At 35.9% G+C, this 13,631-nt stretch overlaps 1 protein-coding gene across 1 annotated transcript in view; it reads left to right on the top strand.

Moving 5' to 3' along the window:
- Positions 1 to 13,631, top strand: part of PKHD1L1 (PKHD1 like 1) — a 169,930-nt gene that overhangs the window by 40,558 nt on the left and 115,741 nt on the right. The window contains exons 15-22 of the mRNA XM_043483981.1: positions 497 to 656; positions 955 to 1,090; positions 1,853 to 1,996; positions 3,765 to 3,922; positions 4,971 to 5,084; positions 6,611 to 6,760; positions 8,326 to 8,450; positions 12,768 to 12,931. Of these exons, the coding sequence (XP_043339916.1) occupies positions 497 to 656; positions 955 to 1,090; positions 1,853 to 1,996; positions 3,765 to 3,922; positions 4,971 to 5,084; positions 6,611 to 6,760; positions 8,326 to 8,450; positions 12,768 to 12,931 (1,151 nt within the window). The remainder of the gene's footprint in view (positions 1 to 496; positions 657 to 954; positions 1,091 to 1,852; positions 1,997 to 3,764; positions 3,923 to 4,970; positions 5,085 to 6,610; positions 6,761 to 8,325; positions 8,451 to 12,767; positions 12,932 to 13,631) is intronic.

Below are 13,631 nucleotides of genomic sequence, written 5' to 3'. Positions count from 1 at the left end.
TCCTTGAGGATAGAGGGTAGTATCTCTTTCAGTAAATATTTATTGACAAAACTGAGTGAATTAGTCATTTTCTTTATCTCTAATGCAGATATCTTACACAACTCATTTTCTTTTAGCAAACTGCTGTGAAGTATTTTGATAGTTAAAATCAGGAATGCATGTGTGCTAGTCGTTTCAGTCGTGTCTGACTCTTTGCGACCCTCTGGACTATAGCCCGCCAGGCTCCTCTGTCCTTGGGATTCTCCAGGCAAGAATACTGGAGTGGGTTGTCATGCCCTCCTCCAGGGGATCTTCCCGACCCAGGGATCAAACCCACGTCTCTTACATCTCCTGCATAGGCAAGCCAGTTCTTTACCACTAGCACCACCTGGGGACAATATAAATCATTTAACGGACAGGCATTTTATATCATGTAGAAATTTTATTCATTGAAAGCAAAATTCATGATAAGTGCTCTGGAGAAAAAGTTCCAATCTTTAGTTATTCTATTTTCCAGATATTACATTGAAATCTTGCTACAAGAGTACAGACTAAGTGCTTTTGTGGATGTTGGACTGTACCAGTATAAAAGTGTTTATACTGAACAACAAACAGAAGATGCAGTGAGTGAAGAACAGGTCATCAAATCCCAATCAACAGTTGTCCAGGAAGTACAGGTTGGCCATGATTATAGATCCACCTTAAAGAAAGCAAATGTTCAAAGATAGAACTCTATTTGGTTATTAACTGTACTAGGTAAGATACTGTTTGAAGGGGAAGCAGTCATGGGAGATTATTAAATTGTACCTTGGAATATCTGTAATTATAAAGAGCCTGTTATTTGATGACTTGCACTTTAAAATAGTTTATTGTTTACAATAAACTATAGAGGCATTCAGTAGCTGATTTATGATGCTTTTAAAAAATGTATTTTTCCATATAGTAAATAGATGGTTTTTTTAAATTGGGGAATAGGTTATAACATTGGAAAACTGGGAAACAACTCATGCAACGAATGAAGTGCAGAAGGTCATGGTAACCGGCCCATGTGTAGAAGCTAACTTATGCTCACTTTACCAGTATAGATTGATCTATAACATGGAAAAAACTGGTGAGTTGTAAAAAATGAGGTAGGCTTTATTTCTCTTTATGTACAGACAAAATTTTAAAAAGGTATTTGCTTTAGTCAAATTCTACTATCTGGAAAATACAGTTTTAATAGTATGCTAGGTAAAGAAGCAAAGTCCTACTATGAAGAAAACTCCTCAGACTGGGATAGAAAATGGCATCAATAAAAACAACTTTCAGGTATATACTGTCATTTTCTTCTATAAGGATCTTGATAAATGCATATTTAAACACACAAAAACATATCTTCAACTCACAGGTATAAGTTAATAGAAATTAAATTTATCATTACAGACAGGTAATCATTTCTTTCAATTTCTCAAATTAAGCGATAGACCTATGAGACATTAGTTTATCTGTTAATAAAGATATTGTATTTCTTATTTTATAATAAATCCAAAAAAATAATTTTTCCTACTTCTATCATTTCAATAAGTAAATATTGATAAATACTGACAGTTTGCCGCATGGGATGCTTATTACCATGGGAGTATTAAAACAATAAAATATAAGCCCTGTCCTCAATAGATCACAATCCAATTAAGTAGTCAATAATATTGAATTTGAATCTTTCAGGACATAATTTAATTAAGTAATAACTTATGATACAGACTGTAGGTACTTTAAAAAATTCAGATATGAGACATCACTGCTGGCTGTGGTAGTACAGAGATTGCAACCCATTTTTTCCTGATTAAAGTTCCTAATCATTTGACTTTTTAATTTTGTTTTATTTCGTGCAAAGTCTGGCTACCTGCTGATGCTTCTGAGTTCATACTGCAGTCAGCCTTAAATGATCTCTGGTCTATAAAACCGGACACAGTGCAAGTAATAAGAACACAAGACCCCCGAAGCTGTGTTTACCTGATAACCTTTATATCAACTAGAGGTAAGCATGTACTTCGTTTTGAACTTCCATAATGTTTTTGCTAGGAAACAAATTTGTATCCTGTGCACCTCCATTGAAAAAGGTAAAAGCACCATAAAATGAGAGGAGAAAGGAAGTGGATTCATAGTGTTGATCAACTTCAGGAGAAACAGAAATTAAACAGTTAAATTTTTATATTGTAATTTAAATTTTAGTTGTATTTCAAGGAGTATACAGCTCCAAATGCACGAGAAATACACTACACTATAGACTACAAATACACTATTAGTAATAATCTACTTATATTTAGTAAAAATTAGTGAAGATATTTAATTCTGGAAATGAAATTTAAGTAAATCAGTATTTCTCAGGAGAGACTTAGTCTGGCCAGATCTTGCCCATTGAAAGGATTCTGTGGTAAACCCATGTAGGAAACACTGCATACCACACCTTCTCCTTGAAGATTTATAGAACCCATTAGAATATTAAAATCCCCAAGGGAATGCTGCAGTGAGCAATAAAAGCAACAAAGCAATAAAAACAAAAACAAAAAAAAGCAGTGCACCTGTATTTAATATAGCATTTTTCAAAATTATTTGATCTCTTTACCCTTTTCAAGTAATAGCTATTAGCTTCCAATTACATTTTCAAGTCTTGAAGCCAAATTTAGCAACCAGTTTGCTGTCTCAGACAGTAAAGAGCCTGCCTGCAATGGAGGAGACCTGGCTTTGATCCCTGGGTCAGGAAGATCCCCTGGAGAAGGAAATGGCAACCCATTCCAGTATTCTTGCCTGGAAAACTCCATGGATAGAGGAGCCTGGAGGGCTACAGTCCATGGGGTTGCAAGGAGTTGAACAGGACTGAGCAACTAACGCTTTCTTTCTTTCTTTGGGTATTTGGGATTTCTGGCTCATGTAATAGATCCCTGAAGAAGTTGCTTTTTTTTTTTTTTTTTTTTTTGAGCAATCACTATTTTCTAATTGATATAAGTAAAATGTTACTTCAATGTTTATGTTTCATTGTATGAAATTGTTAATTTCATTGCTGAGTAGAGAATTTTGTTTAACAGGAAGTTCTAAAAATTTCCATAGGTTATCTTGTCAAAATGCTATATAAATAAAGATATTGTTATCTTTGTTCTCTCAGAAACATGTTTTTTAGATCTAAGAGAAATTTTAAAGGTTCAGGAGAAACCTTAACAAATATGGTACTAAAATCATAACTGGGCAAATTCTTGGACTTTACTCAACAGAGAAAGTCAATAGGATTTCATTGTTAAAGCATCTTCCCAGTGAAGAGAAACATCTGAGGACAAAGCCTGATTTCTCTCAGAGTGAGAATGGTATAAACAAGCCTCACAGGCATGAGACTGTTTCCTGTGATTCACCTTTGAACTCTATTTGTATCTGAGGAAAAGAGCAGTTCCCAGCCTAGCCCTTTACACAATGATGATGGTACTGGAACAAAAATAAAAGGATTTTTGGAACATTCTATTGCCCATTGATTTTTACCTCTTGATTCCAACTCCAACTTCTGTTTATCTTTCAAACGTCCTTTTACGCTACAAAAACAGAACCTTAATATATATAGCCCTTTATCTGCTATTTTGCTATTTCTACTATGGCTAAATCTCAGATTTGAGGATCTGCATCTTCTCCGTTCATCGTTTTTTTTGTGTGTGTGATAATACAATTCCAAATAAAACCAGTTTTGTTAAATCTGAGTTTCTTTTATGGCTATATTGGTACTTAATTGACTGCCTCAAATTCTGTTTGGTACTTCATTGCAGGAGACTTTGATCTGCTCAGTTATGAAGTATTTGAAGGGAACAATGTCACGCTGGCTATTACAGAACAAACCAAAGGAAAACCCAGTTTGAACACCTTCACACTCAACTGGGATGGGATCACTTCTAGGCCTCTGACGCCGCAGTCATCAGAAGCTGAAGTATGCTGTGTTCATTTTTCAAACAGAAAGCTACTTAAACATCAGCCTTCTACAAAAATACATTTTAAGGAGTGGTAATACACCTCCTGGGGGCATGATGGGTTAGAGCCAACTCATAGCAAGCAGAGAAGTGGGAGATACCACAGTGACAGAGGGAATGAACGGGGAGTTCTTAGGTCTGTGCCAACAGGGTCCGGGTATCTGTATATGGGGCGTCTGCTCATCAGGAACGTTTGCTTGTGAGTTGCTGCGTTTCCACAACTGCCTGTACAGTGAGTGTGAGTTAATATTTGTTTGATGACTAAAGATCATACACTATTTCAAATCTTTAATTCTAAATATGTATGCTTTGCCAGAGAAATAACGGTGTGGAAATTATAGACCTCATAAATGTGTGCCAATTCCTGTATTATCCAGATTTTTTCTTAAATAATAAAGGATTGCAGAATCTGTATTTCTTCTTTTGAGAAACAGAATGCATTGGAGTATATATATGTTTTCCAGTTAATGTTTCATTTGATTGGGAAAGCTATTTATTTGGAACTGTTTAATGAGGGGCTAATTCACTTAGTTTTACCTCATTGATGCTTTTAAAAAACTGCTAAACAAATATGCCTACAGTATGTAATAACTAAATAAGCTAAGATCAGCCAGTTGGATGTAACTATTGACATTCTAAAATAAAAATCTTTTTTTTTTAATTAAAAAAAAAATTGGGGGCCATGCTAGGCATCTCATGGGATCTTAGTTCACTGACCAGAGATCAAACTCAGGCCCTTGACAGTAAAAGTGCCGAGTCCTAACTGCTGGACCATCAGGGAACTCCCTAAAATAAAAATCTTGAAACAGTTATTATACTGAAATTATCATATATAAACTTAAAAATTATTTAGGAAATGACCTCATAATTATGACTAACATGGGAATTATCTTATGAAATTGTTCCTTTAAAACAAATTAGAGTTAGTAGTAAAATTACTAATGTTCTACCCTTCATAAAGAAATTACTAAAGCTTTAGTTATTATTTATTAATTATTGTTAATTTAGTTTCAGGCAGCAGTGGAAGAAATGGTTAGCAGTAAGTGTCCACCACAAATTGCAAATTTTGAAGAAGGATTTGTTGTGAAATACTTCAGAGATTATGAAACTGATTTTAACCTGGTATGGAATGTTTAATTAACCTCGGAATGGACAAGATAAGAATTCATATAAATGTTTGGAATTTTGTCATTTTTTGATTAGCATTAATTCCTTTATCATTTAAAGTCAACTTACAAATATAATTTTGTTATATGTTTATTGATAAGGTTCTAGCATCTTCCTTCATTATAAAATGATTCACTTGTAAAAGCAGTATGTCTACCACATATGAATTTTCTTAATCAAGACAAAGTAGGCAAGATGGGTAAATGTGAGATCTGTAGGGTTTTTTGTTTGCTTTCTTAGATTCAGAGTATATTCTTTTTCCTCATGGCTTCAGAGAATATAATTTGTAGTAGAGCATTATATAGTGAATTTCTTCCGTTGCTTTTTGAGATCACCCTCTGGTCAGTTAGTATGAGGCCCAGTCAGTATTTACTTCTTTGGCAAATACAAAGATTTTTCTTTGATTTACAGTGATAAATTTAAAATATACTTATCTTCCTAATTCTTCTTTTGAAGACTCAAGGAAGCCAGATATTCACCATTTCCAAGTGAATACCTTAGGAATAAGAAATATTTAGGCAAGTTATTCAATTCAGATCAGTACTCCAGAAATAAATGAGTCCTTTAAAATATGTGTGTGTATATATATATATATATATATACACACATATATATACACACACACATATATATATAACATATATCATGTCATGCTTTATGCAAACAGTTATATTAGTGGAAAGGGAAAATCATTTAATGGGCTATGTTTTCAACTTGATTTAATAAATATACATGTATTCAGGTTTTTCTGTCCTGAATGTGATACTTGCAGACAAGGAAACTGAACAAGTAATTTACATTATACTCCTTTCCTACTTCATGTACAGTCATCCTCATAACACACATTCTTGACTCACATTGCCTTGACTCTGAGTTTCCCAGCACCACTCTCTCACATCCCTGCTTCTCTGCATGTATTTTAACCCTCTCTCTAATGCTGCTTAGCTCCCCTTTTCTTTTAGATAGCAATCCATTTGTCTCTTCTTCTGAGTCATCTTTTTTAATACTATTATGTGAATTAGACACCTCCCTTCAGGCCTAGTTTTTTAATCCTTGGTTCCTTTGTCCCAGGCTGGTGGGCTCCTGTGTGTACGGATAGGGTGCTTCGCTCCTTGAACCCTGGAGATTAAACAAAAAATAAGCAAATGAACAAACAAGCCAACACCTGGCACAGAGTGAACACTAAAAATCATCTGTGAAAGGAGTGAATAAATGTCCCTAAGGATTTCATAATATAAAGGGACATGTAGGGCTTAGGAAATAGTCAAATACAGGGACAGGGATTCTACGATTATGGATCTAAGTGAATGATATAGAATGAGAGCCTTAGACTTTCAAAGAAGAGAGGAAACATTTCAAGTTAAAGCAGTTTGGGAAACAGTGGGATCTGAGTTGGAACTTGGATGACTTAGCTGAAGATGCTTGGGAATAAACCAGAAAAATAAACCATGTTTTCATTTGAAATATTGTTATTTCTGTAGGAACATACTAATAGAGGGCAAAAGACCGCTGAAACGGATGCTTACTGTGGTCGTTATTCCCTGAAAAACCCAGCTGTTCTTTTTGACTCAGCAGATGTTAAACCAAACAGACTACCATATGGAGACATTTTATTATTTCCTTATAATCAGGTAAGCTCAACAAAATGATATGCTAATTGAATTTGTAAAATACCTTGGTAATAAAATTTCATGAAATTTTGAGACAAAGAAAATTGCTTGTCATGTGAAATCTCATCACATTGGCCTCAGACCATGCTTCCCATTCTGAGTGCTTGTGATTTCCTCTTCTGCTGATTCTCAAATAAAGAAATTTGGAGGCACAGACATAAAGAACAGACTTGTGGACACTGGGAGAAGGAGAGAGTGGGCTGCTTCCAGAGAATAGCATTGAAACATATACATTACCATATGGAAAATAGATTGCCGGTGGGAGTTTGATGTATGATGCAGCGAACCCAAAGCTGGTGTTCTGTGACAACCTGGAGGGGATGGAGTGGGGAGGGAGGTGGGAGGAGGTTCAGGAGGGAGGGGTCACGTGTATGCCTGTGGCTGATTCATGTTGATGTATGGCACAGGCCACCACGATGTTGCAAAGTAATAATCCTCCAACTAAAATAAATAAATACATTTTTAAAAATATGTAGTGCCACACACATGTATTCTGCTTTATCTTATAATTTCAGGAAAGAAATTATTTGCATATTAGTGTAAATAGTAAAATAATTAAAAATATATAATCTCTTCAATATTCCTTATTATTTAAGAAGAAACAAAAATGGATTGCCATTATAGTGATTTTGGGTATCTACTCAGGAAAAAGTGAAAGAAAATCAGAGGAAATGCCAGTTTTAGGATAGGTATTTAGGATAGGTATTACACACTTCTAAGCCAAGAGATCATAGATTTACCCTTTCTATTTTTAAAAAATTATCCAGTTGTTGTAACACATGTTCTAAACTTCTAAATTTTAGATATATCTGGCGTTCTTAAGGAGTTATGGAGAATTAAAATTAGTATTTAATGAGTTTTGTATGATAACAGGGCTTCCCAGGTGGCGCTAGTGGTAAAGAATACGCCTGTCAATGCAGGAGACACAGGAGACACAGATTTGATCCCAGGGTTAGGAATACCCCTGGAGGAGGGTCTGGCAACCCACTCCAGTGTTCTTGCCTGGAGACTCCCATGGACAAAGGAGCCTGGCAAGCTATAGTCCATGGGGTCACAGAGTTGGACACGACTGAGGCTCCTTAGCATGCATGATGGTAACACGTCCATCTGTAAATGTTCAGCTGCATTCAATCCTAGTTAATCTACCTGAATGCTTCTGTCTTCTTTATGTGTGTAAAGGGCTTTTAATTCACTGAAGTGTTCAGAGTTGACCTTCATCCTTACATAGCTCTCTGACTAGAGAGAGTGAATTATTTCCTTTTCTTAAGGAAATAATATCTAAGAAAACAATAAAAGAATCATTCATTGTGAGGTCACATCAACTCCACTTCCTCTTCTATAAAATCTTCCCAATTCTTCTGCATCTGATTGTCTAAAGTTAATCATTCCTTCCTCTATGTTCTGATATATTTTGTATTAAAAAAGCTCAGTAGACATTTATTGGATTGTATTGAATTAATTTGAATTTCTAAAAAAAAACTTAATAGTAAGATACTTTTACTAATTTTTTAATATTTTCTATGTAGTTATGTTTAGCATACAAAGGATTCCTGGCAAATTATATTGGTCTAAAATTTCAATACCAAGACACGAGCAAGATTACTAGAAGCACTGATACACAATTTACATTCAAGTTTGCATATGGAAGCAAGTAAGTTGCACTGTGAATTTGAAAACTTCATACTATAGTATGTAAACTATGAATATAAATTCATTTCTTGTTTGTTTGTGTTTGAGAAATCTTGTGCACCCTGGGTCTAACCACGATTTTTCTGTCTTCTACATAAGTTTCCTTACAGAAGTAGTTGTGCCAAAAATAATCTGTAGATTATGAAAATAAAAATTGTTTCTTTCATCATCCATGACCATTTAAAAGACAAAACAATGGTAAACTTTAGAATTTAAGTTATATATTATTAAATCTAATAGTGTTTCTAGTTAGTGAAGGAAGGTAGAGACTGCTTTATCACAGTATTATCATTAGACTGATCACTGAAAAAAAGTGAATGTGTGAATGGAGAAAATAATATATTTTGATGGACATACCAAAGGGAGAAAAGAAAGCGTTAGTCGCTCAGTCCTCAGTCATGCCCAACTTTTTGCAACCCTGCAGACTGTAGCATACAGTCTTAACCACTCGACCACCACGGAATTCCTGAAAAGGGGATCTTGATGGAGGGCTTTCACTGCTGGATGAAGAAACTGCTCCCCAGCCCTGCCATTTCAGGCTTCCTGCTTTCTTAATCATCCGAACACTGTTTTCAAAATGCAGGAATCAGCTTTTGATTTCATACCGTCAGAAATGTGTAAACTCCAAAACACATAGTAATATGTTGGACTATAAGGGGAATTTTATTTGTTAAAGATTTAAGAAAACGTTTTAGATGGATCTCCCATGAATGGGAGAAAAGGGGTGATGTAAGGAGAAAACCAGAGTTCCTGTTGGTGCTCCCTGAATTCCATCAGGAGAAAACAAGATGCGCCCACTGGCCTGATGACAGGAGCAGTGACAGGATGGGACCAGACAGGTGAGGGGGGGCAGACAGAGCCAGTCAGAATTCTGGGCTTGGATGCAGTAGCTAATGATACGCTGCACTTCTGTGCCCCAGCCCAGCTTTTGTTGTTGTTGTTGTTATATCTTATGTATTTAGTTAAAATCATGTTTAACATTCACATTATTGTGCCAATGTAAATATCTATGGTGGGCTCCTAAAATGTACCGTTATTATGTTTCCATTTTTCCTCCCTTATTTCCTTCCTTCCTCCCTTCTTTCCTTCCTTTCTCCCTTGTATGTATTTTTTTAATTAACTTTTTTTTAATTGAAGGATAATTGCTTTACAGATTAATTTGAAAGTTTTAAAGTTTTGCCAGTGCTCATAACTTTCTCCTTACAGAAGTGGGATGAAAGATAAGAAAAGAAGGGAAGTTATAGTCTTTGGTTTTCAAAAAAAAAAAATGTTGTATTTCACGCATAGCCTTCTGGCATCATATCCTGAGCATATAGCCCTAATGACCGTCAGATCTTCTGCTCAGTTAGATGAAGTGGGGGCAACTGGGAACCAATTTTAGGCCCTGGTGTCAGAATCTCTAATCATGAGGTAGGAAGCCATAGTTGAAATGTAGGTACCCAAGAGATGTTTGTCAAAGAGGAAATATTTAAGAAGAACCCTTCAAAGAATGGTTCGGGACACATGAAAAGTCTACCACTGAATATTCCTTAAATTGTTGGACTAAGCATTAAAAGACACTTATTTATGTTTTACCCCAGGAATAAAATCTAGAATCATGCTTTCATAGGATGTAAAGAAAGAAAAATTTTTTATACACAAAGACAGAAAGTTCATCAGATACTGAAGTTTGGTAAACTTGAAGTGGACTTCGAAGGGCAGAGAGCTGAGGGAGCTCTGTGTATGAAGTGGACAGTGTTGGCACAGAACTAAAGGAAGCTGCTCTCTGAGAAAGTTGCAGGACACTCTTGAGTCTTGTTTTCTAAGAAAAACTTAAAATGAGTCAAAACCAATTCCTCCCCACCCTAACAAAAGAAAAGTAATCTTCCTGAATTAATGCTTTAAAAAATGCCCTTTTACTGACAGTTCAGATTTCACTCTCCAATGACGTTGATTAAACAGAGTATGGCTCTTATGTTTGCACTTTTGACATGTTTTATTCGTTTGGTCCATCTTGTCTGGGGCTTCCCTGGTGGCTCAGATAATAAAGAATCTGCCTGCACAGGAGACCTGGCTTCGATCCCTGGGTCAGGAAGATCCCTTGGAGAGTGGAATGACAACCCACTCCAGTATTCTTGCCTGGAGAATTCCATGGACAGAGGAGCCTGGTAGGCTACAGTCTGTGAGGTCACAAAGATTCAGACACAATTGGGTGACTCTCACTTTCACTTTTTCACTTCATCTTTGTTTTTCACAGAAGATGAAGAAGATAGGCAGAAAAAGAAACAGGCAGAGACATAGAAAGAGACAGAGTATTGAAGAAGGTGTTGGTTTCCCTCCCATGCATAAATGTATCTCTGAGGCTATTACAACGGTTTAATCCAATATGTAAAATGGGACCAAAGTTAGCTCCTGGAATGAATGAAGTGACTGAGAACAATCCTGCAATTCCCTAGGGTAATTGTTGAATCTGGAGAGGCCACAGCCACTCTCCGTTGGCCGTCGCACAGGAGGGAAGCAACGCCAAGGGTCAAGGCAGCCCTCTCTTGTGTTAATAGGCAAGGGGCATGGAAAGCCTGTGCACAGAAGGAATATATTCCACTGCGTCATATTCGGTTTGATTCAAATCAGGGGTAATCTGTGATGAATCATTGTGAAGCAGAAGTCCTTCTTGAAGGGACATTCTTCATGCCCAAATTGAACTATGGAATCACAATTTTAATTTTGATCACCACCACCTATATGCATTTCATTCTTCTTATTGCAGCGGGATTTTGGAAGATTTTACAGGTCTCAGTTCTTCCATGTTAGTCAAACCATCACTGGGCACATCACTAAGTAGTCCTCCCTTTAGCCTGCAGTGTATCTGCTGTGCATTAATGTGAAGATACATTACATTTGGTGAAATTAATGAGCTTCCTTTACCCTAAATGCCACAAGATCTCTCAACAAAAATATCATGCTTTAAAAGAGGATGATTCTCTGGTTAAAAACTATTAATGTTACCAATGAAGGCAAAGTAAATTCTCCTGCTCCTAGCCAATGTTTCCAGACCTGCTTTTATGTATGTAAGACTTTTATATGTAAGACTTTTATATGTAAGACATTTATAGACTGTGTTAGCATTACTTCATTTTCAGTACATTGTTAGTATCAAAAAGTGCGATTTTTTTCTCAAATGTTGTTTGTTGTCTAACCCTCCAAAACCGGTGATGTTTGTAGCTGTAAATCAAGCTTCAAAATCCCAAAGGTAAAATCTGGTTTTCCTTTAGAAAATGAAATTATCTAGTCCCAAAACACAGAATGTGCTGTTTGCTTAAGTTTTGATATCGTCGTAGCCTCCATTTCTCTTATAAAGGGTCTGGCTCAGTGGGCCATTTTTTCCTAAGTAGTTTTTAGAACTTCAGAATCATATAATTAGTCATGGAAGTCTACTTAGAATCCCAAAGCACTTTTTTAATTTAAAGAGCACTTTAACTTAATGTAGTTCTGCATATAATTTTCTAAAATGATGCAGTCTGAGCTTTGATGCATTAGAAATGGATTCCGTGATGAATTTGCAAACCACGGAGTTTCAAAATGAGAGTAGAAAGTGCTCAAACTAACCAGTTAACCAGTTCATCGGTAGCTGACGCAAAGGTTATTATTAAACTGTACTTAGTTATTTGAATGGCAGTATTTCTCTCTTTATTGCAAACTCCAGTTCCTGAATTGCTTATGTAATTTATGAGATTTTAATGCAGCTAATATTTAATGGAACTCTGAATGTAAATTATACATTTAGAAGGTACTGTGCAACCATTTGTATGGATTAATAACTTTTGCAATGTTTGTCCCTTAGTTATAGTGGACAGTGGAACTCCACTGAGCTCTTTTGGAAGTATTATCAAGTTACAGTCTTGCCTCTTATTATTGGCTGAATTCACTGTTATATCCCTGATAAATGTATTTTTTAACAAAATGATTTCTTCATTCTTGTGTCTTATTTCTATATGCTTTCCACCAAGGTGCATGCTCCTTAGTTGACTTACTTGTCACTGTAGAATGTTGCTTTACATTCCTATGTCTACTGCCAAGGCTACAAATAAAAGCTATCTTTGCAACATTAAATCTTTCCCTGCCAGTGTAGGTTTCTGCCTGCTGTCCCTTTTCTGTGCCTTTGAACTGTGCCACACTTATGGTCTTCTTGTGGGAAAAGAAAGACTTTTCTTCTTTAAGATTTTAATGTGTTTCATAGTGTATTGGTTTACATTAAACATTGTAACTGAACTGTACATCTAATTAAACAACCATATTTCAGCTGGACCTACACGTGTATAGACCTTCTGGATCTCATACAGACCAAATATACTGGGACCAGTTTTTCTCTTCAGAGGATTAGCTTGCAGAAAGCATCAGAATCACAGTCTTTCTATGTGGATATTGTATACATTGGACAGACATCTACAATGACAACATTGGATGGTACATAGTATCATTTCATATCTAAAACTTAAACCTTGTAAACCTATTTTGTACTAAAATCTCATCATAGATGTTATTTATATTCTGTAGCTTAGATAGAAATGTTAATTTGTTTCATCTCAATAGTATTGTGGTTTAAATCGTGTTTTTAATGAATAGGGCTGGGGATTATTCTAAAGATGAAAGCATCCTCATTGTAAACTTTGTCATTATGGCAGGAATTAGCTTTATAATTCTGGATTCTATTTATAGATAAGCACACTGTGGAAGGGTGGCTCAGTCGGTAAAGAATCTGCCTGCAATACAGGAAACCCCTGGGTTCAATCCCTGGGTTGGGAAGATCCCATAGAGAGGGCATAGCAACCCACTCCAGTACTCTTGCCTGGAGAATCCCCATGGACAGAAAAGCCTGGTGGGCTACAGTCCATGGGGTCACAAAGAGTCGGACACGACTGAGCAACTAACCAACACCACGCTGTGGAAAACATTCTAATTTTGCCTAGTTTGATTTTTGAGAAATGAATCACCAAGCTAGAGATCTGTTCCTAAAAGGCAACTATTGCTGTTGACATCTGTCTAGTAAGAATGAGCTGAAACTTTCCATGGACTTTATTGTGATAATTAGTAAAGCTGTAAATGAAAATGTTATTTCTGATAGTTTTAGTATTTCTTTCTAGTTATGTTAATAGACTCATATATG

The sequence above is a fragment of the Cervus canadensis genome, chromosome 12, assembly GCF_019320065.1.
Source record: "Cervus canadensis isolate Bull #8, Minnesota chromosome 12, ASM1932006v1, whole genome shotgun sequence".
NCBI classification, from domain to species: Eukaryota; Metazoa; Chordata; class Mammalia; order Artiodactyla; family Cervidae; genus Cervus; species Cervus canadensis.
Note: the sequence above shows the minus strand (reverse complement) of the source record. Positions and strands in the feature narration are given on the sequence as shown.